The sequence below is a fragment of the Canis lupus genome, chromosome 14 (assembly GCF_011100685.1).
Source record: "Canis lupus familiaris isolate Mischka breed German Shepherd chromosome 14, alternate assembly UU_Cfam_GSD_1.0, whole genome shotgun sequence".
Taxonomy (NCBI): domain Eukaryota; kingdom Metazoa; phylum Chordata; class Mammalia; order Carnivora; family Canidae; genus Canis; species Canis lupus.
Window position 1 is genome coordinate 42,592,070 of NC_049235.1, and position 22,992 is coordinate 42,615,061.

General features: G+C 42.0%; 1 protein-coding gene across 2 annotated transcripts in view; it reads left to right on the forward strand.

Annotated features, from left to right (window-relative positions):
- CHN2 (chimerin 2) overlaps positions 1-16,806 on the forward strand; it is a 295,757-nt gene extending 278,951 nt beyond the window's left edge. For both annotated transcript variants that reach the window (XM_038557212.1, XM_038557213.1), the window contains 5 exons: positions 2,330-2,503; positions 6,597-6,674; positions 9,593-9,730; positions 11,373-11,478; positions 14,973-16,806. In XM_038557212.1, coding sequence (XP_038413140.1) covers positions 2,330-2,503; positions 6,597-6,674; positions 9,593-9,730; positions 11,373-11,478; positions 14,973-15,144 — 668 coding nt within the window. In that variant the 3' untranslated portion in view covers positions 15,145-16,806. The remainder of the gene's footprint in view (positions 1-2,329; positions 2,504-6,596; positions 6,675-9,592; positions 9,731-11,372; positions 11,479-14,972) is intronic.
- Positions 16,807-22,992: the final 6,186 nt, after the last annotated feature.

Sequence of the window (22,992 nt, forward strand, 5' to 3'; positions counted from 1 at the left end):
CTAGAATTTGGATTAGCTGTGAATAGCAACCTTCTCTGGGATAAAAAGGGTTTGTTTTTTTTTTTTTTTAATTAAACATATTCTGAGGTTATAATGTTAATATTCTCTAGTGGCCACTGTTTGGCCTCACAATTTCCTCTGAGCAGCAGGAAAATCAAAACCTGATCATTGTTTTCCATATTTTAAGTATTTTTTAAAATGAACTAGACTTTATTTATAGCATATGGAGTTATAGTAGTTTGCAAATACTGAATATTTTTATATATTGTAAAACACATTAATTTTAACAAAATGTCATTACAACTCTAACAAAAAATGCTGCTGCTTCAGATCTTAAAATGGAGTTTATATGGAAATTAAAAATAGAATCATCACATAATCCAGCAATTCCACTTCTGAGTCTCTATCCAAAAAAACTGAAAGCAGGCACTCAAACAGGTATTTGTCCACCTGTGTTTATAACAGCACTATTCACAGTAGCCAAAAGGTAGAAGCAACCCAAGTATCCATCAATAGATAAAACAAAATGTGCTATGTCAATACCATGGGGTATCATCCAGCCTTAAAAAGGAAGGAAATCCTGTCATATCTTGTAATACTAACGAACCTTAAGGACATCCTGCTAAGCAAAATAAGCCAGTCACAAAAGGACAAATGCTAATGATTCCACTTATATGATTTTCACTTTCCAGTAATCAAATTCATAGAAATGGAAAGTAGAATGTGGTTGCCAGGGGAAGGAGGGTCTGGGGAGTTACTGTTTAACGAGTAGAGTTTCAGTTTTGGAAGCTGATGGTTCTGGAGATGGATGGTGGTGACAGTTGCACACAACGTGAAGGTACTTAATGCCTCTTGAACTGTACACCCAGAAATGGTTAAAATGGTGAAATTCATGTTAGGTATCTTTTATCACAACTTTAAAAATTTGTCTTCAATGACACTTAATAAAACTTACTAAGGAAATAACAAGAAGAGCTGGTCAGGTATCCTTATATTTTCTCACAAATTTGCTTTTTTTTTTTTTATTTAACTCTTAGCAGGTAATGTTCACTGCACTTCAGAGTTTACACAGATTAATTCAGTTGATCCTTATAATAATCCTAGCAGTAGATGCTAATATCATCCCTATTTTATAAAAGAGAATCCAAACAAGAAACCAAACCAGTTCTATTTGGTTCACTTTGCCCAAATTTACATATACAAATAGATCTATCAAAATACCGTTGAAGTTTACTTGAGCTGTGTTGAATTTCTCATGTTGATAAAACCAAGATGATTTAGAACTGGTTTTTCCTTTGAAAGGAGGGTGGACAGAACTCAGCCTAAAAATTACATGAAAACCATGTAATGATTTTGCAAAAAATTTTTTGATGATTTTATGAAAGTTTAGATTTTCTCGAATCCTTGGTATGGATGGTTAAGTGCTTTTTTGTTAAATAGCTGGTGACAATATTCATTATTATATGTATGTAATATGTATATATGTTTTGAATTGACAGCACATCAACTTTGAACAACTTCAGCATTAAATTTTTATTTTCCAGACTGTAGACTGTGTCTTGTCATTATTAGAGAAATTCTGTCAGTGGATACCAACTGCTAACAAGGTTTTTAATGTGTTCATTGAACTAAAGTACCTTTTTAGCTTTGGATCTTGATATGAGCTTTATAAATAATTACTCTAATCATCACGTTATGTGGCATTGTTCTGAATTGTAAACTCTCAGGTACTCCCACTGGTGTCTAGTTAGACATTATTTCCACTCACAGGTGTCAAAATAAGGCAAGTAGAAAGAAAAATGGCCAAACCAAACTGCCCAACAAAGGGAAGGTACTAGAAATTATGGGCAACTCTCCAGGAAATGGGAAGGAGATGCCAATGGTCATGGGTCCCTCAGACCAAAGATTAAAGATTCCTACAGAGAGAGTTATCATGTCTTCCACAAAAGGAAAATCTAAGACTTCAGGAAAACAACCTAGCAGAAGTCCTAAGTACCCAAATATGTGGACCCAAAGTTTCCAGTCTGAAAAGAGGGGAAAAAAACATACAGATAACCTAGCTGATTACCAAAACGATCTCAGTGAAATGTTCTATTATTTTTTCTATTATTATGGTCCAGCAACAGAAAAAACTGAGAAAAATGGAATTATTTAAGTTTTCTGAGTAAAGATGGATCTCATGGAGAGTATCACCTCTACATGGGATAGGTGTTCCAGAAAGATACAGCAAACCCTTGGGTGTTTTCAGTTTTATTTTTGGTAACCTATCATTTGTGTTGGGCTTTGACCAAAGGGCCGGGCAAGGCTAATGTGGCTTCTTTGTTTACAGACTGTGGATTGAATGTACACAAACAGTGTTCCAAGCACGTTCCCAACGACTGTCAACCTGATCTCAAGAGGATTAAGAAGGTGTACTGTTGTGACCTCACAACACTTGTGAAGGCTCACAATACTCAGAGACCCATGGTGGTAGACATATGCATACGGGAAATTGAAGCAAGAGGTTTGGAAAAGACTCTATACTTATAGTGATTTTGTTTTCACTGTTTGTTTTTACTGTTGTCAAGGAGACTTTTTTATAATTGTTAAATCGACTCTCTCTCCACTATCGATGTTGGGGAGACATTCTGACCCAGCATACACACACACACACACACACACACACACACACACACACATGCATACACACAGAAATAAGCTGAATCTAGCCATTACATCAGTTTCTGTTTTGTACCTAAACCTTGCATGTCGGTATTCAACCCATGTTTGCTAAGCATTTATTATGTGCTACATATTGAGAATATAAAAGTCACAGTTCTCACCTTCCAGAAATTCATATTGTAATATGCAGAATCATAGGGGTCAATAAATAAATGTTATGGGTGTGTGTATCCAAAACACCATGGAGTCATAGAGGAAGACATTTCAGTGTTATTTGAGGACAATTCAGGAATGGTTTATGGCAGAAGTAAGATTTGAATTGAGTCTTAAAAAGTCATCCCACTAAATAAGGAGATAAACTGTTGATCAACAGATACATTTTATACCATAGAGAAATTCACTGCCAGTATTGGTTCTGTTTATTTCAAAGAAGAGAGTTAAAAGAGTAAAAAGATCTATGCAATGAAAAATAAAGAAGCCACTGAGGAAGGGCACCTGGGTGTCTCAGTCAGTTAGACATCTGACTTGATTTCAGCTCGGGAGGTGATCTCGTGGTCTGGGGATCAAGCCCCACCCACAGCAGGTTCCACTCAGCAGGGAGTCTTCTTAAGCTTCTCTCTCTCACTCTCCCTCTGTCCCTCCCCTCCACGTGCTCTCTCTTTTTTTAAAAGATCTATTTATTCGTTTGAGAGAGGGAGAGAGAGCAAACAAGCAGGTGGAGGGGCAGAGGGAGAGAAAGAATCCTGAGGCAGACCCCATGCTGACCACGGAGCCTGATGCAGGGCTTGACCCTAGGATCCCAAGTCCTTGACCTGAGCCGAAATCAAGAGTTGGCAGCTCAACCAACTGAGCCACCCAGGTGCCCCAATAAATAAATATTTTAAAAAAGAAGAAGGCACAGAAAATAGAAACATTTCAATGAAAAGGTTCTCTATAGTATGCTTGAGTCACCCTTCCTTTATCTATGTTTTGTTTGGCTACTCCTCAGTATCAAAATGTTCAGTGATATGGTGGGTTGAGCCTGGTTGGGGAGAACTTGGATTGCTGGATATAACTTGGATAATTGGACCATGTATAAAGCCCAGAGGCTTTAACATTTTTGCCATGTAGGTACTCTGCTATAGTTGGTATCCATTATTGTGTCCAAACTGGTGTAATGTATTCTACAGATATTTATGCATTGGCTAACTACTACATTCTTTCCAAAAGAAGACAAAAGAGGACATTATAAGCTTGTTATCCCAAGCCTTTTAGAGACAGGAAAAATCCCTTTCCCATGCAGGATGAAAACCAGAGCTATTCTGTCCCCTTCAGATTTGCTCATTTAATCTCAGATTGTAAGAAGTGCCTGCTGCCTTTTGACTGCTGTGCCTGTCAGAGCTTAGTGGGTGCTTTGGGATCTGGTGAAGGTATTGCTGCAGGGGCTGGGCTGAGTAAGAGTTGAGACGGGGTGCCCTGACCCTGGGTGAGATGCTGGGGGAGTATCCCTGGCTCCTATCGTTGAGAGGGCTCTGCAATTGGGGGTCAGGTGATCAGCCTCCCTGGAGCCTCAACTCAGGACCCCAGCTTCTCTGGAGAAGCTGGGATCATCTCATAATGATCCTCATCAGAGGCGACTGATAGATAACTCAGGCAGAGTTACCACCGTGTCTGACATCTTATGTGTCCGTGGGGAGCACGGCATGAAGCATGCCTGGAACAAGAGCTAGAATGGCACAGATCAGGAATTTATGCCAGGGGACTGAAAGCAAGGGGATTGGAGCTGCAGGCATTAGCATCCTGCGCATGTGAGCAGAATCAGAGAATGGGCTGGAAGAAATTCACATGACTCCCATCCTCAGCCTCATTGCCACCCCTGCCAAAGTCTTACCTCACTTCCATCCATGGCAAATTCCTTATTGTTCTGCAAATGCTCTTTCATGGCCATTTGTTTCTGCATGATGTGGCAGGACGAAAAGATCACGGACGTGGAGTTAGATTCCCAGCCCTGTCTCACACTCACTGTGGCATGACCTTGGCCAAGTTACCTGCCCCATTTGAATATGTTTTCTCACCCATAAAGTGAATGGAATCAGTCATAAGCTGACTGTGAGAGTTGAAATGAGTTGAGCCATATAAATGACCTAGCACAGGGCCCAGCATAGAGGACTCAAACTATGTTCTTCCTTTTGCCTTTTCTTGGAATGACCACCTATCCTAACTCCACCTCCAAATGTGTCTGTCTACCACCTTACTTCACCCATGTGTGTCAGTGCTATCACAAAGACCCCAAACCTTAGTGTCTGTAACAAGATAGAAATTTGTTTCTCTCTCCAGTAACAATCCAGACACTGGGAGCAGTCTAGGGCTAGGTGAGCAGCACCCCAGGGGCAGGATCCCAGGCCCGGCAACTTGTTGCCTGCCATCCTCGTGAGCTGCTTTCATATGCATGGTCCCAAGTGGTTACCACCTTCTCCTCTGCATTCCAACCATGGGCAGAAAGGCAAGCTCTTTCTCTCCAAGTCCACAATCATGGCGCTATATACATCACTTCTGCTCTCTTTCCATTAGCCAGAATTTACTGGCCATGGCCACGGATGTTGTTCTACTAATCGAAGGTTCCATTGCAGCTGAGGAAGAGGAGAGTTGATATTACAAGGAGAGCTGGAAGCCTCTGCTACTCTGGCAAACTCTAGTCCATCTTTCATGACTTCCTTGAAAGATTAGCTCTTCTGTAAGACCTTCCCCACAGAATCTTCCACCCACAAACAGTCAAGGATTAGTGTTCACGGTACTGTGCTCCCATGTGCCATGGCATCCTCACCCATGTTGCATACACGCATTACATGTACTGAGGCACACTTACATGTACTGCCAACTAGAAGAGGATGACTCCAGGTCTCTTGTGGGCCAGCCAGCCAATTGATCAGTATTGGCAGCCTGGGCAACTGTTCTGAGAGTGAGTGGGGCTCAGTGGGAGATTGAGCCAAGGTCAGGGAAGGTCTCTTACAGTCCCAGGAGGAAGAGCAGCAGGGTTGATGCTGTGCAGTTGTTCTCTGATGTAGACCCTTATAGATGGCAGATAGCATACCCCTGATCCATGCTGCCCTAATGAAGAACAGAAAAGTATGTTGTTAAGAGCTTGACAAGTGTATACCGCACCAGCTCTATCAACTATTTGTTTGCTTGTTCTTGCTGTATCTGGAGTTTGATAGTACCTGGCTTCTGACCTGCTAGGTCTGAAATCTGGCCCTCTATCCCTTCTGATGCTTTTGGGACCTGGCTAGGCCTTAGGACATATCTTAATAAATCAATAAGATCTAGGAGCAGAAACAACATTTCTGTCTCAGCCTAAGTATACAGTGGTCAGGTTTCCGGAATCATCACTAAAATTTTATTTTTCTCTATCTGTATGATCATTTATTTGAAGGTATAATAATTAAATCAATCGTATTGAGTTAAACATTGAACATATTATCATAATTATAATTAAACATAAACACAAAAGGCTATAAAATTTAGATTGTTTCAATAAAATCAAGATAGTATGCAAGCATCCACGTATGTATGTGTTCCTAGCACAGCCCTGCATGCACATGGGATAAGATGATGCTGGGGAGGAAGCAGGTTGATGCCTGGAGCAGTGAAATCTAATCCAGCAGCCTGATGAATGAGGAAGCAGGAGACCATGGTTGATGAGAATCTTAAACAGGCATCTAGTTTGCGAAGCCAGGCAGGAAGAAGACCAGAGCCCTGAGGTCTCTACTGCACCACAAGCATATCCAGACAGACTTGCCTGGAAACTGAGATGGACAAGTCCACTTCTGACATGATTGTGTATAATATACAAGAGCCCTGACTCTCATTTGCTCATTTCCCGATACTGTACAATGTAAATATGGAATTAGAGTCATTTGTAGATGTTTCAGGGAACTAAAGTCTCTTTTTATCAACAGGATTGAAGTCAGAAGGCCTTTACAGAGTCTCTGGGTTCACTGAACACATCGAAGATGTCAAGATGGCATTTGACAGAGGTGGGCTTGTGCTTTTCTGAATGCTGGGTAACCTATCCTTAGCACCCTTTCTCTTGGAACCAGACTTTATTCATAGTGCAGATGGGTTTCAGAGCTACTGAGAGCTACTCCTCAGGAAGCCAAGGAATAAGTGTCTCCTTAAAAGTTTTAGACCAGGGACCAGATGGAAATGTGAGTTTAAAATATGGGATCCCTGGGTGGCTCAGCAGTTAAGTGCCTGCCTTTGGCCCAGGGAGTGATCCCGCGGTCCCAGGATTGAGTCCTCCATTGGGCTCCCTGCATGGAGCCTGCTTCTCCCCTCTGCTTGTGTCTCTGCCTCTCTCTCTCTCTCTCTCTGTCTCTGTGTGTGTGTGTGTGTGTGTCTTTCATGTATAAATAAATTTTTAAAAATCTTTTAAAAATTGTATTAAAATACTTCTTGGATGGGCAGCCAGCATTTGGTGCCCTTATGATTCTTGATTTGGTGGCCAAACATTTATGGTCAGTCCACGTGGCACCAGATTGTCCTTACACCCCCAACCATGGATCTCTGTGACTCTTTTCCTTCTCCCAAAACTCCAAATAAAACAGCATAGGATGGCAGTATGCCCAGCACTGAAATAAGGGAAGCCAGTGGAAGTTTAGAAGGTAACACCTTTTGTTATTTATTTATTTTTAAAGATGCTCTCTAGGCCATACTATCTCTTAGGTCAAAGAACTTGGGAGCTCGTTAAAAAATACAGATTGCCAGGGGACTCATTCCGAAAGCTGAGCTCAAGAATCTGTATTTCCTTATTAGTTAATTTTTATTCAATTTATTTTTTTAAAAAATCAGTTCACCCATTTCTCCCACCCCTCACAGCTTGTCTCCTGCAACCACCAATCTGTTCTTTGTATGTATGAGCTTGATTTTGTTTTGTTTTGTTTTAGATTCCTATAAGAGAGCTCATACAGTATTTGTCTTTTCTCTGTCTGACTTCTTTCATTTAGCATAATCCCCTCAAAGTCCATCCATGTTGCCACAAAAGGCAAGATTTCTCTTTTTCTTATGGCTGAATAGTATTTCATCATTTATACACCGCATCTTTTCTATATTCATCCATCAGTGAACAATTAGATTGCTTCCATATCTTGGCTTTTGTGAATAATGCTGCAGTGAACATGGGGGTGCATATATCTTTCCAAATTAGTGTTTCTATTCTATATTTCTACTGAGTAGTCCAAATAATTGTAGTAAAGCCAATCAAGGGATATAACCCCTAGCCTACTAATTAGAACTTTCACTCTGTGAACAAGTCAATCGGAGAAGGACAGTGTATGTTCTCATTCATTTGGAGAATATAAATAATAGTGAAAGGGAATATAAGGGAAGGGAGAAGAAATGTGTGGGAAATATCAGAAAGGGAGACAGAACATAAAGACTCCTAACTCTGGGAAATGAACTAGGGGTGGTGGAAGGGGAGGAGGGCGGGGGGTGGGGGTGAATGGGTGACGGGCACTAAGGGGGGCACTTGACGGGATGAGCACTGGGTGTTATTCTGTATGTTGGTAAATTGAACACCAATAAAAAATAAATTTATTAAAATAAAAAGAAAAAAAATTTAAGAGAAAAATAAGAACTTTCACTCTGTAGAACAGTAGACAGGTCTCTGATGATCTGGCCACCCTATCTTTTCAGGCTCATGGCCAGTTTCTCTGCCCTTGTATACTTTATGCCCCAGCTATACTGAAATACACCTCACCTGTTTTCATGAACAACTACTTTGGCTCACATTGGACTGTCCATCTAGAAAGTGTTCACATCCCTGGCAAACACTTACCTATGGATCAGGTGTCCACTCAAGTCTTTCCTCTTTTCTGAATCCTCCCTGAGCACCTCAAGCTGACCTAAGAGTCCCATTGCCCTTTCCTCTGTCCACTTCCAGCCCCTATGTTTTCACATATCTCCAGCCTAGCAAGCATCCCATTTCCTTGTAACCGTGGAGTTGCATGCCTGACTCCTAGACAGACTAGAGCCATTTGAAGGGAATATATCTTTTCTTCTCTGATTCCTCAGAGCTTAACAGTGCCTGGCACACGGTCCAGTCTCAATAGATATTTGTTAAATATGTAAATAATGGGATCGGATAACCCATCTACCGCACTCAATGTTTTCTGTACACCAGCTTTTTTTTTTATCCTTAGAACCAAATTTGCTAAGACATTTGTACTTTATTTCAATTCTCTATGTCAAAGAAAATGCTAACCATCTCAATATGATTGAAACTATCGTATCCAAAAAATTGAGTCTGTGACAGTTAGTTGGACTGATTTTTACTAATGGTAAAACAAAAAGTCAAAGAATGTCTTCAGAATGACTGCAAACATGGTTAGAATACAACGTTACCCATACCTGAGGGAAGGTCAGAGTTTCCCAGATTAAAGCCTTAGGGACAGAAGAGAAAGAACCAGGATAAAAGTAAAACGTCAGCGAGCCTGCAAGAGACAAGAGAAACTGAAGACATTGGCAGTTATGTTGTGTATGTGATCTTCAAATCCAAATCCAAAAAATACTGGTGCAGCTATATAAAAGCTTGATTTTTTTATTATTATTTCACATTAGATTGTTATTCTCTTATGAACGTTTCTGTCTCAAACATAAAACTTACTATGCTAAGTTTCTGCCCAGCAAATTACCAGAGGCTGAGCCCCCAAAGAACTATAAGAAGTCGATTTCACACCCTTTTTGGCTTCGCTTACCCTCGGACCCAAAATCACTCTCCCCAAACTTCTTTTTGTTACTTCCCACACGCCGGTGTTATTAGAAGCGAGAGGAGTCAGTTGGGACTTGTCCGGGCACATAGCATCCACTGTAGGATCTTTTTTTCTTTCTTCCTGGGCATGCTTTCACTTGGCGAAATAGGTCCTAATTAGGAATTGGATCATTGATTGTTTTTCAGATGGTGAAAAGGCAGATATATCTGCCAACATCTACCCAGACATAAACATCATCACTGGAGCCCTTAAACTATACTTCAGAGACTTACCCATTCCTGTTATCACCTATGACACCTATCCCAAATTTATTGAGGCAGCAAGTAAGTACTGAGAACTAATTTTTTATTTGTACCAAACTGTTAAGTATAATGCTTTTAACTTCAAGAAAATTAAACTCAGAACTGTTTCATTCATTCCATGGGCACTGGCTTTGCCAAGCAAGGGCACAATGGTACAGCTAAGTGAAAATCAGTCAGAGTCCACCGGCTGAGTTGAGCCAGTACCAAGCCGACTCCACTCGGCCAAAGCTGGGCACTGGGCAGTTCTCTCTCCCCTTTGTCCCTTCCATGCTGGGAACTGGCACGGTCGGGGATACTCAGTTATATGTCAAAGCAAAAATGTTTCTATAGGAAAAAAAAATCAGATATTCTTCAATGAGGACCAAATAGATTGGCTACTTTCATCCATTAAGCACACTCATTGGTAATCTATTAAACTATACCCCAAGATTTGCCCACCGATGTTCAAAACTGGTATTACTGTGTCAAGTACTATCCAGGACCTCTCAATTATATCCTCTAGATTAAGCTTCTCATCTACCTAGGGGGCAAATATTGTAATCCCATTTCACAGGGCAGGAAAGCTAGTCTCGGAGAGCTGAGCTCATAGGGCCGGGGACAGAACATCATCATTGCTGGTCTTCTTTCAGACCATGGTCGCTCATTCAGTATTTGGCACTTGGGTTGACTGCTGTCAGGAGAAAGGACCATATTGGGATGGGAGGTAAGGGGTCAGAGGGTGGGAAGTGGTGTTGCACTTTGCCCAGGAACATGGGAAGGAAAGGGAGAGTCAGATGCTAGAATGCATGACACAGAAATCAAACACACTTTGAGGAATTTTTTATGAAAAATATCATTGAAGGTAAATATAATAAGATGCCTGATGAGGATAAATGTGGGCCAGATGGGATTAGTGCAAGATGCACTCTCCTGATGAGGTATGGCCCCACTTCCTGGTAAGAGCATTCTTTCCTGGGTCCTGGTGGTCCTAGGTGAAGAAGGTTCTGGCAGCTGGGTCTCCTGTGCCCCAGGAGGAACAGCAGGAGAACTTTCTTTGAATGGCTGCCAATACCTATCAGAGACCTAAAAAGCAGAAGCATGCATGTTTCCTCCCTTTGAATATGCTTAGTATCTACTTCCTAACCTGGACTGTTAGCGGGGTTCAGCACTTTGGTGAGAAGTGCCATTAACGCAAGCTGAGTTGGTAGGCTCATGGGCCAGAGCCCTTGTGTTGTAGAGTGTGTTCAGTTACGGAGCCTTCCAGTCACACAACTTCCAGAGAATGCTACCAAGTGTGATTTAGTTTAAAGCTCGTGATAGCGAGATCTCTAGCAAGTCCAGCATTCAGAAGATGGGCAAAGCAGTTTGTGCCACTGGTAAACATCTACAGGGCTGCAGAGTCCTGGTGGGGGGGAGGGCGGGGGGGGTGACAAGGACTATGCCCACCCTCCCATCATCCACCCAGCGGACGTTCAATACATGTGTGGTTTCCAACCCCAATCATTTCTGGAATAAGGCAAGACACAAATGGATGGACTAGTTTAAACGAAATGTTACCCAAAATTGCATGAACTTATTAAGACTTCCCCTCCATCTGTAACCAGAACAAACCAAATTTCTTGTTACTTCACTGAAAACTTGAATGTGGCAGCCCTGTGTCAACTCCTTATGTGTATTCCTACAGAAATCTCCAACGCAGATGAGAGGCTGGAAGCCGTCCATGACGTGCTGATGCTGCTGCCCCCTGCCCACTATGAGACCCTCCGATACCTGATGATCCACCTCAAGAAGTAAGCTCACACCTCCTTGACACATCTTCTGTCAACCGCGTCTGCCTGGGACTGACTGCATTAGGGAAGAGTTCACAACCCTCCTCCCCCACCCACTGAGAGGACAGACTCTCCTTTAGAGTGAACTATGCTGCCTTTGCATGGCCTGCCCCATTCATAACTGCTAGAACACTCGCTCTGTGCCAGCAGGTGCACCACACAACTCTATGTGTTGTGTCTGTGAGGTGGGTATTGTTAGGGGCCTCATGTGACGGATGAGATTGCTGACGTTTAAGGAAGTAAAATAACTGATGGGAAAAGAGGTAAAGTGAAGCCAGGATTGAAGTCCAGGCAGTCCAGTCGAGAGCCCATGCTCTGCCTTAACCATTCATCTACGCTGCCTCCGTATCTGCATCTGCCTCCCACACAAGCCCCATATTCTGTGTTCGATCTTCCTCTTTCAGCTCATTCTAGTTCCAGACTCCTGAACCTGCCTTCTTCCGGGCAAGCACATTCCCATTCTAATCCCTTGGTTTTCCCGCTGTATTGGTGACCTACCACCAAGTAAGAAATTGTCCCAAAAGTTGGAGGCTTAAAACAATAAATATTTGTTATCTCATAGTCTCTGTGATCAGGAACCCAGGTGTGGCTTAACTGGCTGCCTCTGGCTCAAGGCCTATAATGAGGCTAGGGCTGAACGGACAGCCAGGCTGCAATCTCATGTAAAGGCTCTACTAGGGGGCACCTGGGTGGCTCAGATGGTTAAGTGTCTGCCTTTGGCTCAGGTCATGACCTCAGGGTCTTGGGTCAGCCTAGAGTCTGCTTCTCCTTCTCCCTCAACTAGTGGACAATGCTCTTCCAAGTTCACTCATGAGGTGGCTGGCTGGATTCAGTTCCTCAGAAGCTGTGTGACTGGAGGCCTCATTTTCTTGCTGACTCTTTGCTAGAGGCCGCCCTCAGTTCACTGCCATGTGGGTCTCCCCATGGGCAGTTCAGAAAATGGCAGCTGGCTTTCCTCAGAGCCAATAAGCAAGAACACCCAAGACAAAAGATACAGTCTTTCTGTAACCCAATCTCAGAAGTGATATCCAGCTGCTTTTGCTATATTCTGCTAGTTAGAAGTAAGTCACTACTGTCTGGCCCATGTGCTCGGGGAAGGGTTTATATAAGAGTATGAATTGCAGGAAGCAGGAATTACTGTGAGCCATCTCAGAAAGTATCTACCATGGAGAGCTAGCTATCCACTATCTTATCAGGTGGAGATGTTTGGGTATTTACAGGACACTAGAGCCTCTGGTTCCAAACTCTTTTACCCCAACTGTGGATCTCTTTCCTTCACTGCTCATATATAATGAGGTCAGTGAGTTGGTCTTTGAGATATTGGAGAGCTCAGGGCATTTCTGTGTGCTTTCCTCTATGTTTTTAGAAGACACATAGCAGTGGCCCATTCTTAGAAAAATGAACCAAAAATTGTCTGCACTGACTAATTTACAGATCCATTCAATAAGTGAAAGGAAGCAAGTTGATAATACTGTATAAACACTAGGTGTTAAAGTTTTTGGTTTTTTTTTTCCTTTATAAAACATATATTGTTGCTTTTATTCATGGTGATCAGAGCCACAATAACATTTAGCTCAGAGAGTTTCCATTTTGATTAATTTATTGAATTTAAGAGTTTGAGTAATTTTTGGATAAGTAACAGACTATGAATGCTAGCCTGGCTTTTAATTAGCTATAAATTATTTCTTTAGAAAGAAATTAGTTCTAATTATTATTGTTTGGAAGGCAAAGTATCATTATTAGGGAAAATGCTGATATGTCCCAGTTGATACTTTAATGCCAATAATTTAGTATTTTTATCATGGAGGGTTTGCTATCCATCTTGTTTGGCCAGGCATGGTGCCTAACTTAACGGCAAGATGTGAACTCTTTGTGAAGAATGTTCCTTTTTCCTACCTCCTTAGCTTTGCAACATGAAAATAATGCAAGCTGAATTCCTAAAAGAATACTAAGTAGCCGATCTTAATTAGCTCCAAGAAAATAGAAACAAAGCGATGGCCTTCTTTATAGAATCTAAACATGTTTTAATTATATTTTTCCCTGCTACAGAGAACCTATAGTCCTTTAGATCTATTACAAATATCCAAAAAACCTCAATTCCTTAAGAATCTAGGAGACTGTAATTTTATCCCACTAGGAAGGTATTAAGCCAACTCTGGAGTTTGACTTTTATTCTTAAAGGCTTTGCTGTTCTCATCTGGATGTTGAAATGATGATTTTCAATTCCAACAATAATTACTGCTCCAGACCTCATCCTGTGGGAACTAGAAATAATGTCCAACTGCTTTCCTGTTTGGCCACATTCCAGCCATTCCCCTGTCCCGTGATAATGGTCTGGCTATTCCTACACTCATGGCAGCCCCATCCTACAGTAACCTTGCTCCTTGGACGCTGAGCTGCCAGCAGACCAGGAGTCTGCAATCAGCTTCCCTGCTTGTGAGCATGCAGACCAGTAGGAAGAAGCTATGGGAAAGAGAAGACTTCCACACAAGCTTAGACTAAAATCCCTCTGCACTATGGGTCAGCTAAGAATCTGCTGCCCCTTCCAACCAATATTCCCCTAATCACAGTTCCACATTTCTGTAGTAAGAAGGACTGATTTTCTCTTTTTACATATATTTTAAAAATGTTATTTATTTGAAAGAGAGAGAGATAGAGAGGGAGAGCACAAGTAGGGAGAAGGTACAGAGGAGAGGGGAGCTCAATACAGGGCTCAATCCCAGGACCCCGGGATCATGACCTAAGCCCCAGGCAGACACTTAACCAACTGAGCCACCCAAGTTGTCCCTGAGTTTCTAATTTTAAATATGTGTCTACACCAGATTCACTAAGTAATTCATTTCCACTGCCTAAATGCAATGTCAATAATCTAAGAAAAATAAAGTCACCTTTTAAAAAAAAACATTATTTATTTTAGAAAGAAGAGAGCATGTGAGAATGTGAGCAGGGGGAGGGACAGAGGGAGAGGGACAAGCAGACTCACTGAGCCTAAAGTGGGGCTCCATCCCACGATCATGGAGGAGGTCATGGCCTAAGCCAAGATCAAGAGCCATGCATTTAACTGACTGAGCCACCCAGGTGCCCCCAGAAAATTATCTTTTTAAAAGTACTTAAAAAAATTTTTTTTAGATTTATTTGACAGAGAGAGAGAGCACAAGCAGGGGGAGCAGCAGAGGGAGAGGGAGAGGCAGGCTCCTCGCTGAGTGGGGACCATGGGGCTCCATCCCAGGATCCCAAGACCGTGACCTGAGCCAAAGGCAGACAATTAACCATCTAAGCTAACCGGCCCTCCCCCACCCTCACTGCCCCCGGAGTGCTTTTCTATAGTTCTGATTCTTAGTCTTCTTTTACAACTTACTAAACCAGAGAAATTGGTGGGAGCATACGTGCATAATCAGTATATCAATTTGTCTGCAAGTCCGTGTAATGTGTCTGTGTATATGTCTGTTTTGCAGGGTGACTATGAATGAGAAGGACAATTTCATGAATGCTGAAAATCTGGGGATCGTGTTTGGGCCCACACTGATGAGGTCCCCTGAGGACAGCACCCTCACCACCCTCCATGATATGCGGTACCAAAAGCTGATCGTGCAGATTTTAATAGAAAATGAAGATGTTTTGTTTTAATCCTCCAGGGAAATGAGCCTCATGGCCCCAGCCCCATCTAAGTTGATAAGGCTAGAGGAGTAAAAACATTTCTTACACTTGATTCGTTTTCCAAACAAATGAGAGAATTTCCAGGACCACAGTGGATTTGTCAAGTCGGCTACTGTGTCTCATAGACACTCGCCTCCTCCACGTAAGAACAGCAGGGGTGAGAGTGACCAAAGGCCTCCTCTTGGGTCTCTGCTGTGCCTCCTACATATGCCTGTTTTGCTGGAAGAGTGATTAATAAATCTTTCTTTAACTTATTAAAAAAAAAAAAACAACCTAGATCTTTAAGCTTCCGTCTTATCAGTAATTAAAGGGAATTTAATTCATAGAGGTACTTGATACAGTTATACATTTTCCACTTACAGAAAGAAGACAATTCTATGTTAAATGTTAAATGAAACTTATATTGTAAAATGTATTTTTATTTTAGCTGCAAGAATGTTACTTTATTTCAGCAAATAGAACTCAATGCAGTGCATTGATTATGACCCTGTGTACCTTGTCCTGCTTCTTGCTGTGATCCCTGAAAAAGTTTACCATGAATGCAGTATTATCTTGACATACCTCTGTCCTTATCAGTGCTTTGCAATGAAAGTTCACCGGCCACCTGTGTCCCTGCTTTTGATAGGTTTTGCTGTTGAGCACTGGCATTTTGCAGTCGTACGGTATATGTTTATAGCAATTGTAGGATGGTCTGAAACATCCACAGATTTTCTTTCCTTAGACATTTTGTGAAATCCCAAAGTATGTTTTGCCATTGGTCAGAGTCTCTCCGTATCATGTGTGTATATCCCAGAACATGCAGAATGTGGTCATTTTACATAAAATGATGCGGGATGGTTAAATCTGGGCCATGTAAAAAGTTAACACTTTCCCTAGGTTCTTTTCGGTCCAGCACTCTGAATTCACCTATTAATGACAAGTTGTATTTTTGTCACATTTCTGTATTTAGGAAAAGTGAATCTGCAGAAAAATTACTGATTTTTTTCCATTTTTGCTTTATAAACAAGCCTATTTTTAAAAGTAAGAATGAGTAAGTTTGGTTTTTACAAATATTTGTTCCTCCTTGACAAAAGTAGCTCTGTATGGATCATAATTTAATATGATTTTATCATGATAGTTCCATCTTCTTGGTTATATTTATCTTAGCATGAGCTTTTCACAGCAAGATTTCTATATTTTGTAACATAGGTAAAATTTTAAAGCATCAAAAACTGTAAATCTAAATTTTTTTTTCTGAAATCCAACCACAATGTCTTTTCCTCTGATTGTCTAAGATGATCCATGTACTTACTCACTAGTCTTGTTTTTGAGTGAACAGAAGAGAATTACTGTGTGATAAATGATCTGGAATGAGGAGGGCAGTGCAATTGTTGTCCTGGACAGTCCCAAGGGCTACGCGGATGGACTTCGTTGGCACACCGGGGGGGGGTTAAAATGGTTCTGCTGGGTCCCTGCTATTATTGTTCCTCCCAACTGTACAGATTTGTTTGTTGTAGCTTATGTACTTCTTGATACTGTCAAAAAATTATCTGAAAATGGTTTTATTTTGTGAAGTGAATAATACTTTGTAATTTATGATAGTGTAAATGGAAGGAAAAGCATTAAATGTATTAAATTCTTCTGTCTATCATCCTGGAGTGTGCAAAGAAAATTGGTGTTGGGGAGTGGTGGGGTGGGGGAACAATATTTAAAATATTGCTCCCAGATGGGTTTTGGCAGGAGAGTTTCTAGCATCACCAAAACACGAGGAGGAAACAGAAACATCCCACTGAGTCCCCACCTTGCTGTCCAGCCCTCCTCCTGCATCCCTCTGGAGAGCCTGCTTGAGATTAGGATTCTAATGCTCCACCTTCATTGTAAGACCTGCTGCATTTATGTTTTTTTCATTAAGAGATAATAGCATTTAAAGGAAATCCCTCTAGGTCTTCTGCCAGAGAGCAGAACAAGAGTTTTGCAGCCAGAAAGACTGGAGTTCAAATCCCAGATCTCCCTGTTAGCAGCAGCAGATGACCTTGGGAATGAGTTTGTTCATCTGAAAAACTGGAAAATATTCTGGCTGTGACATCTTAGATGAAGTGATGACCTAGAGTAATAGTAATAGTATAGTTATTGCTTCTTATTATTATCATTATTAAGAATGATAACTTAGCAAAGGGAAAAGATATTACCTGGTGTAGAAGGCAGGAGCATGAGATGAAAGGGGCTTGTCCCAGGTTAAATCCAAGTTCAAGTAATAATAAGGGGTATTATAACAAGGTTCTATAATGTGTAATGAGGGTCACCTGACTCCTTTTCTCGAATGTGATTACAACACCTGATCCCATCTCCCTTGCTTTAGTCTGAAGCCTGCTCACCCACCCTTATCTCCCCCACCATCTGGTAGCCTGACATGGCTCCTCTTACCTGGCTTGAAATTCCTACCATTGGAATAACTCTAGTAGTTAAGACCTGAAAGGAGGCAGCATTGTTTCCAGAAACGTACTGCTATTTGTCTACAAGTGGGTTGTGGGAAGTGAGACAGGGGCAGAGTGGGTGGGAGAAGAGAGTTCTGAGGATGGGAGGAGACGCCTTTTCTTTCTCCTATTAACATAAATGGGCACCTGACCTCCACAGCTGGGAGGGGGCTGGTGCTGAATTGCAAGGATAGCAGGCTGGACGGGCAGAGGGAGGGAGGCAAGGAGAGCACAGGACAGTCACATTCCCAAACAGCTCACGTATTGCCTGGGCCGGACTGATTCCTACCAAAAACCCACCTCAGTTAGCTTACACATTCTCAAGATCTACCAATCCCCAAATTTATAGTTAATCTTTTGATTTTAAAAATATAATGTTCATTAATTTTCAACAAATGTTTATCAAGCATTTATTAATGGGCCAGACACTGTGAGTACTTGGAGATAAGGAGGAGGCTTGTCTCGCTGGAGGAATTATTTAATTTTTAAATAAATTTAGTCTTGCTAGAGAAAGAAAGCTGCTCACGCTGAGGATTTTGGACTCTAACATCAGGGAAATGAGTGCCACTAATTTTTTTTTTAAAGATTTATTTATTTATTTGAGAGAGAGAGCATATGCAGACAGGAGAGAATTTTAAGCAGACTCCCCAGTGAGTGCAGAGCCCAGTGAGGGGCTCAATCCCACCACCCTGAGATCATGATCTGAGCCCAAAATCGAGTTGGACACTTAACCAACTGAGCCACCCAGGCACCCCTAATTTTTTTTAAATAAACTTAATTTTGGAATAGTTTTATATTTACAGAAAAGGTACAAAGATACTACAGAGTTCCTGTGTCCTCCTCAGTTTCCCCTAGTGTTAACATCTTATGTAACCACAGTACAGTTCTTATCAAAACTAAGAAATCAATGCTGCCATACTGCTATTAATAAACTCAGAAGTTATTCAGATTTTCATGGGTTTTCTACCAATATCCTTTTCTGTCCTGGGGTATAATCCCAGGCACCACGTTGCACTAGCATTAATGGATTATAAGGGACAGATGACACAATCTAGTTTGCATTTTTAAAAGATCACTTACCTGACTGTGGATCCATCGGAGAACATGTGGCAGCCGCAGGCAGTGAGGGCGGTTGCAGTTAGGTGTCCTCCTTGTCATAAAGGACCACGGTTGAGGTAGCCTGCATCCGGGGTGGGTAGCAAGGCAGAGACAGTTAGAACTGGGTCCTACTCAAGAGCAGAGTTGAAAAGGTTTGGTTATAGCCTGGATTAAAGAATCAAGGATGATTCCCAGGTGGCTTGACTTGACAGTTGGATAGTATCTACCCAAAAGAAGAAAGAGGAGCCTGTGTCTCTGCCTCTCTCTCTCTGTCTCTCTCTCTCTCTCTCTCTGTCTCTCATGAATAAATAAATAAAATCTAAAAAAAAAAAAAGAATGAAGATAAGCCCTACAGTCAGAAAAAGAGATGAAGCTCTCTTTCTGTAGGCTTGTGCACCTCATATATGTAGTAAATCATCTATGGGAGCACAGTTTTCATTGCTGCCAAAAAAAATTATTGCCTTAACATACTTTCCTGAAGAATTATATACTTCAAAATCTTCATAAAGAGTTGACTGAGTATTACCGGAACAGATTTTTGGTCACTCCAATTAACCAAGCATGATACCTGGTTTTTTCTACGTCCTTATCTGTAAAATGCGTATAATCCTGGTTTTGTTCTAGTTCCCTAGTCTGAAATGGGCATAATAACAGAATATCTGCTCTTCTCTCTCTATCAGAGGGATTCTAAAGATCCACTGTGACCTTGAATGGGAACACGGAAGGCTCAGTATAAACTGTATAGCAATGTACAGATGTTAATTATCGCACATACACAGGACCACCCTTCCAAAACCAAACCTCTGTGGGGCAAGTCCACATTAGTCCACTAATTGGCAGGGTTGAAGGACATGGAGGGGTGAGATGGAGTGGCACATTCCCATGAGGGGCACCATGGGGCTGCAAGAATCAGAGGTGCAGGCCAGCTAGCCCAACAAGAAAAGATTTTAAGACCCCATAATCCATGCAGAGAAGACCTGTGGCAAAACAAAAATAGACCTCATCAAACCCAGAATTCAGGGCCAGGGACCAAGTCAGGAAAAAGCAGGTATGCACATGCCTCTGTGAGGAGGGGGCAGTGTTTGAGAGAAAGGGGTTTGGGGCTCCTTTCAAAAGGTCACTGCTAAAACCCATGAGGTCTCTATGGGCCAGCAAGTTCATGACTCTGGGATCTGCCAAACTGATTGCCCCCCCACGTCAGGAACAGTCCCAACCTGGCAAGATCAATATAGTACCAATAACCCATACGGACTGCTTCTTGAGCATGGATTCCTTATTTCTGATAATGAGATAATCACTAACCTATAAGAAGTACTAAATTCAACAGTCAGGAAAGTGACGGCTGCACATCACATAAAACTCAGATACAAAGGGCTTGACAGTAAGAACAGTAATTCTCTCCACAAGAATCCAACTGTAAGGCATTTCCAAGGCTGGTGCTGTCTTTCTACTCAAGCAGGAAAATGTCATTCTTTCCATGTGTGTCTTGTGTGTCCCGTTTTACAGCCAGAAAATCTTTTTCCCCCAACAAACATCCCTTTGCACCTGACTGGCCAGAAGTGCAGTACATGCTTATGGCTAAGCCAGTAACTAGGAAAGGAAAAGAGATCATTTCGGTTAGCGTAGACCAGCGTTTCACAAAGCAGAGTCCCGCGGCCAGCAACATCATGACCTGGGTCTTGTTAGAAATGTCACGCCTCAGGCCTGACTCATTGAACCTGGGGCTGGGGTCTGGCAATCTGTTTTTAACAGGTTCGCTGAGTGATTCCAGTGGAGGATAAATTTGAGAAGACCTGGTTTAAAACAACCACGGTTTCACCTGAACTGGAGATAAAGGCACCCTCTCCAAGGTGTTTGACTACATGTAGCAAATCAAGATTTGTTAACAAAAAGGGGGCAATGGTTTTGCAGTATTGGGAAGGTTGTTTGAACTCTCATAGGTTGCAGAGGACCTTCCATACCCATAGACCAAGGTCTCCATGGGCCTCACCCCCATAACCATAGAACGGACTCTAATAAAATATTGTCTCAACTGGAAGCTTCTGGTCCGCTCTGCTCACCACTCTACCCCAGCCCCTAACTGGCACTGTGCCTAGTGTACAGGAGGCATGCAAACCTTTTTTAAAAAGATTTTTATTTGTTTATTCATGAGAGAGAGAGAGAGAGAGAGGCAGAGACACAGGCAGAGGGAGAAGCAGGCTCCATGCAGGGAGCCTGACATGGGACTCGATCCCGGACTCCAGGATCACGCCCTGAGCCAAAGGCAGACACTCAACCACTGAGCCACCCAGGTATCCCATCACCTAATCTTTACCATATTCTTTCTTCTTCTATCCAGTAGAAACAATTGTGAAAATAATTCAGTTAGGAGACTCTGAAAATCTAAGTCTTTAGTTTAATTGTGGGTTATACAGCAAATGGTAGCTCTCTTTGGCTGGGATCCAGGGCAATGTAGACTAGAGAGGTCGGGGCTGCGTCCCTGTGACCCCCTGTGGTTACTCCGAGCTCTACCACTTTCTGAGTGTAACTTAGGGAAAGTTCTTTTACTTATTAAGCTTGTTTCTTTGTCATCATAATGAACTACTATTGGCACCTACTCCACGAAGTTTGTGAGACTTAAGGTCATCTACATATAATACTCACTATAATATCTAGGGCATGGAACAAACGTTTGTACGTACAAACGTTTGTCTAAAAACTCAACCACTTGGGGAAACTCTTAGGAGAATGCTGAGACCATTAGTATCCTTTCTTGTACACTCTCAAGCACTATCCCTTATTGCTGCCTAGCAAATTAGAGTCAAGGAATTTTAGCCAGTTACTGCCCGTGAGTTTGTAAAGTCAAGCCACACCTGGCCGGTGGTGGGATGTGGTGGAAAGACAGCATGGTAGCCCTGTAAGAGCACTGGATTTAGAGCCACAAGGCCTGGCTCGGTCACAGATTAAGGCTTTTAACATTTCTGAGCTTCAGGTTTCTCCCCTTTGAAATGTGAAAACTAATGCCTGCCTGCCTGCCTGCCTGCTTGACCCACCAACCTCACAGGGTTATCGGCGAGGCCAGATGGCGTGGGAGCAGGTGCAGAGGTGCCGTCACACACCTTCACACCACCGTCCGGTGCTGCTGCCCCCACCCCCAAGCGCTCTCCCTGGAACCCCAACGACCACCCTAAATCTTCAGGTTTCCACTTACTGGGCTTCTCAGTGGCTGGCACAGTGGACCACTCCCTTCTTCTCAAACCCCTTCCTTTCTTGGCTGCTGTGATACCATCCTCACCCCCATCCTCTGCTTGGCTCCTCTGCCCATTCTCCCTCTTAACTGTCCAAATCCCTTGGCATGCCCACCAGCGCTGCTTCTTGCCCTATTTTATCCACAGTCCATCACAACCACTCTGGCTCTGAATGCCATCTGTCAACAAATAAACTAATCCCGAAGATTCAATAACTACCTAGTGGCCTGTAACAGATCCCTTCTGCTAAAGCCGGCTAGCATGTGATCTACTGCCCATAGCCAAGGCTCCTGATGAACACTCCCAGAACTCCATCACTCAGCTCTTTAAAATCTTCACTTCCACCATATTGGCCCTGCATCAAAAGAATTTAGAAATTCAGAATAAAAAATCAGTACAATATAGTGATCCAACAAGTCTCTATATTACTCAGGGCTCATCATGGTAAGTGTGCTCTTATACCCCATCACCTATTTCACCCATGCCCCTACCCACATCCTCTCTGATAATAGTTTGTTTTTTATAGTTAAGACTCTTGGTTTTTCATTTGTCTCTCTTTTTTCTTTGCTTGTTTTGTTTCTTAAATTCCACATATGAGTGAAATCATATGGTACTTTTTGTCTTTCTCTGACTTATTTCACTTAACATTATGCCCTCTAGATTCATCTATGTTGCAAATGGCAAGATTTCGTTCTTTTTTTTATGGCTGAGCAATATTCCATTGTGTATGAATAACACATCTTCTTTATCCACTCATTTGTCAGTGGCACTTGGGCTGCTTCCATAATTTGCCTATTGTAAATAATGCTGCAATAAACATAGGGATGCGCATATCTTTTTGACCTACTGTTTTTGTATTCTTTAGGTAGATCATAATGGAATTACTGGATCATATGGTAATTCTATTTTTAATTTTTCAAGGACCCTCCATACTGTTTTCCACAGAAACTACCTATATAATTTTAGGAAAACTTTTATCTAGTCATATGTATTAATATGGTGCTTTAAAGAACTGTACATTAGCTCACTCTTTTCTATTT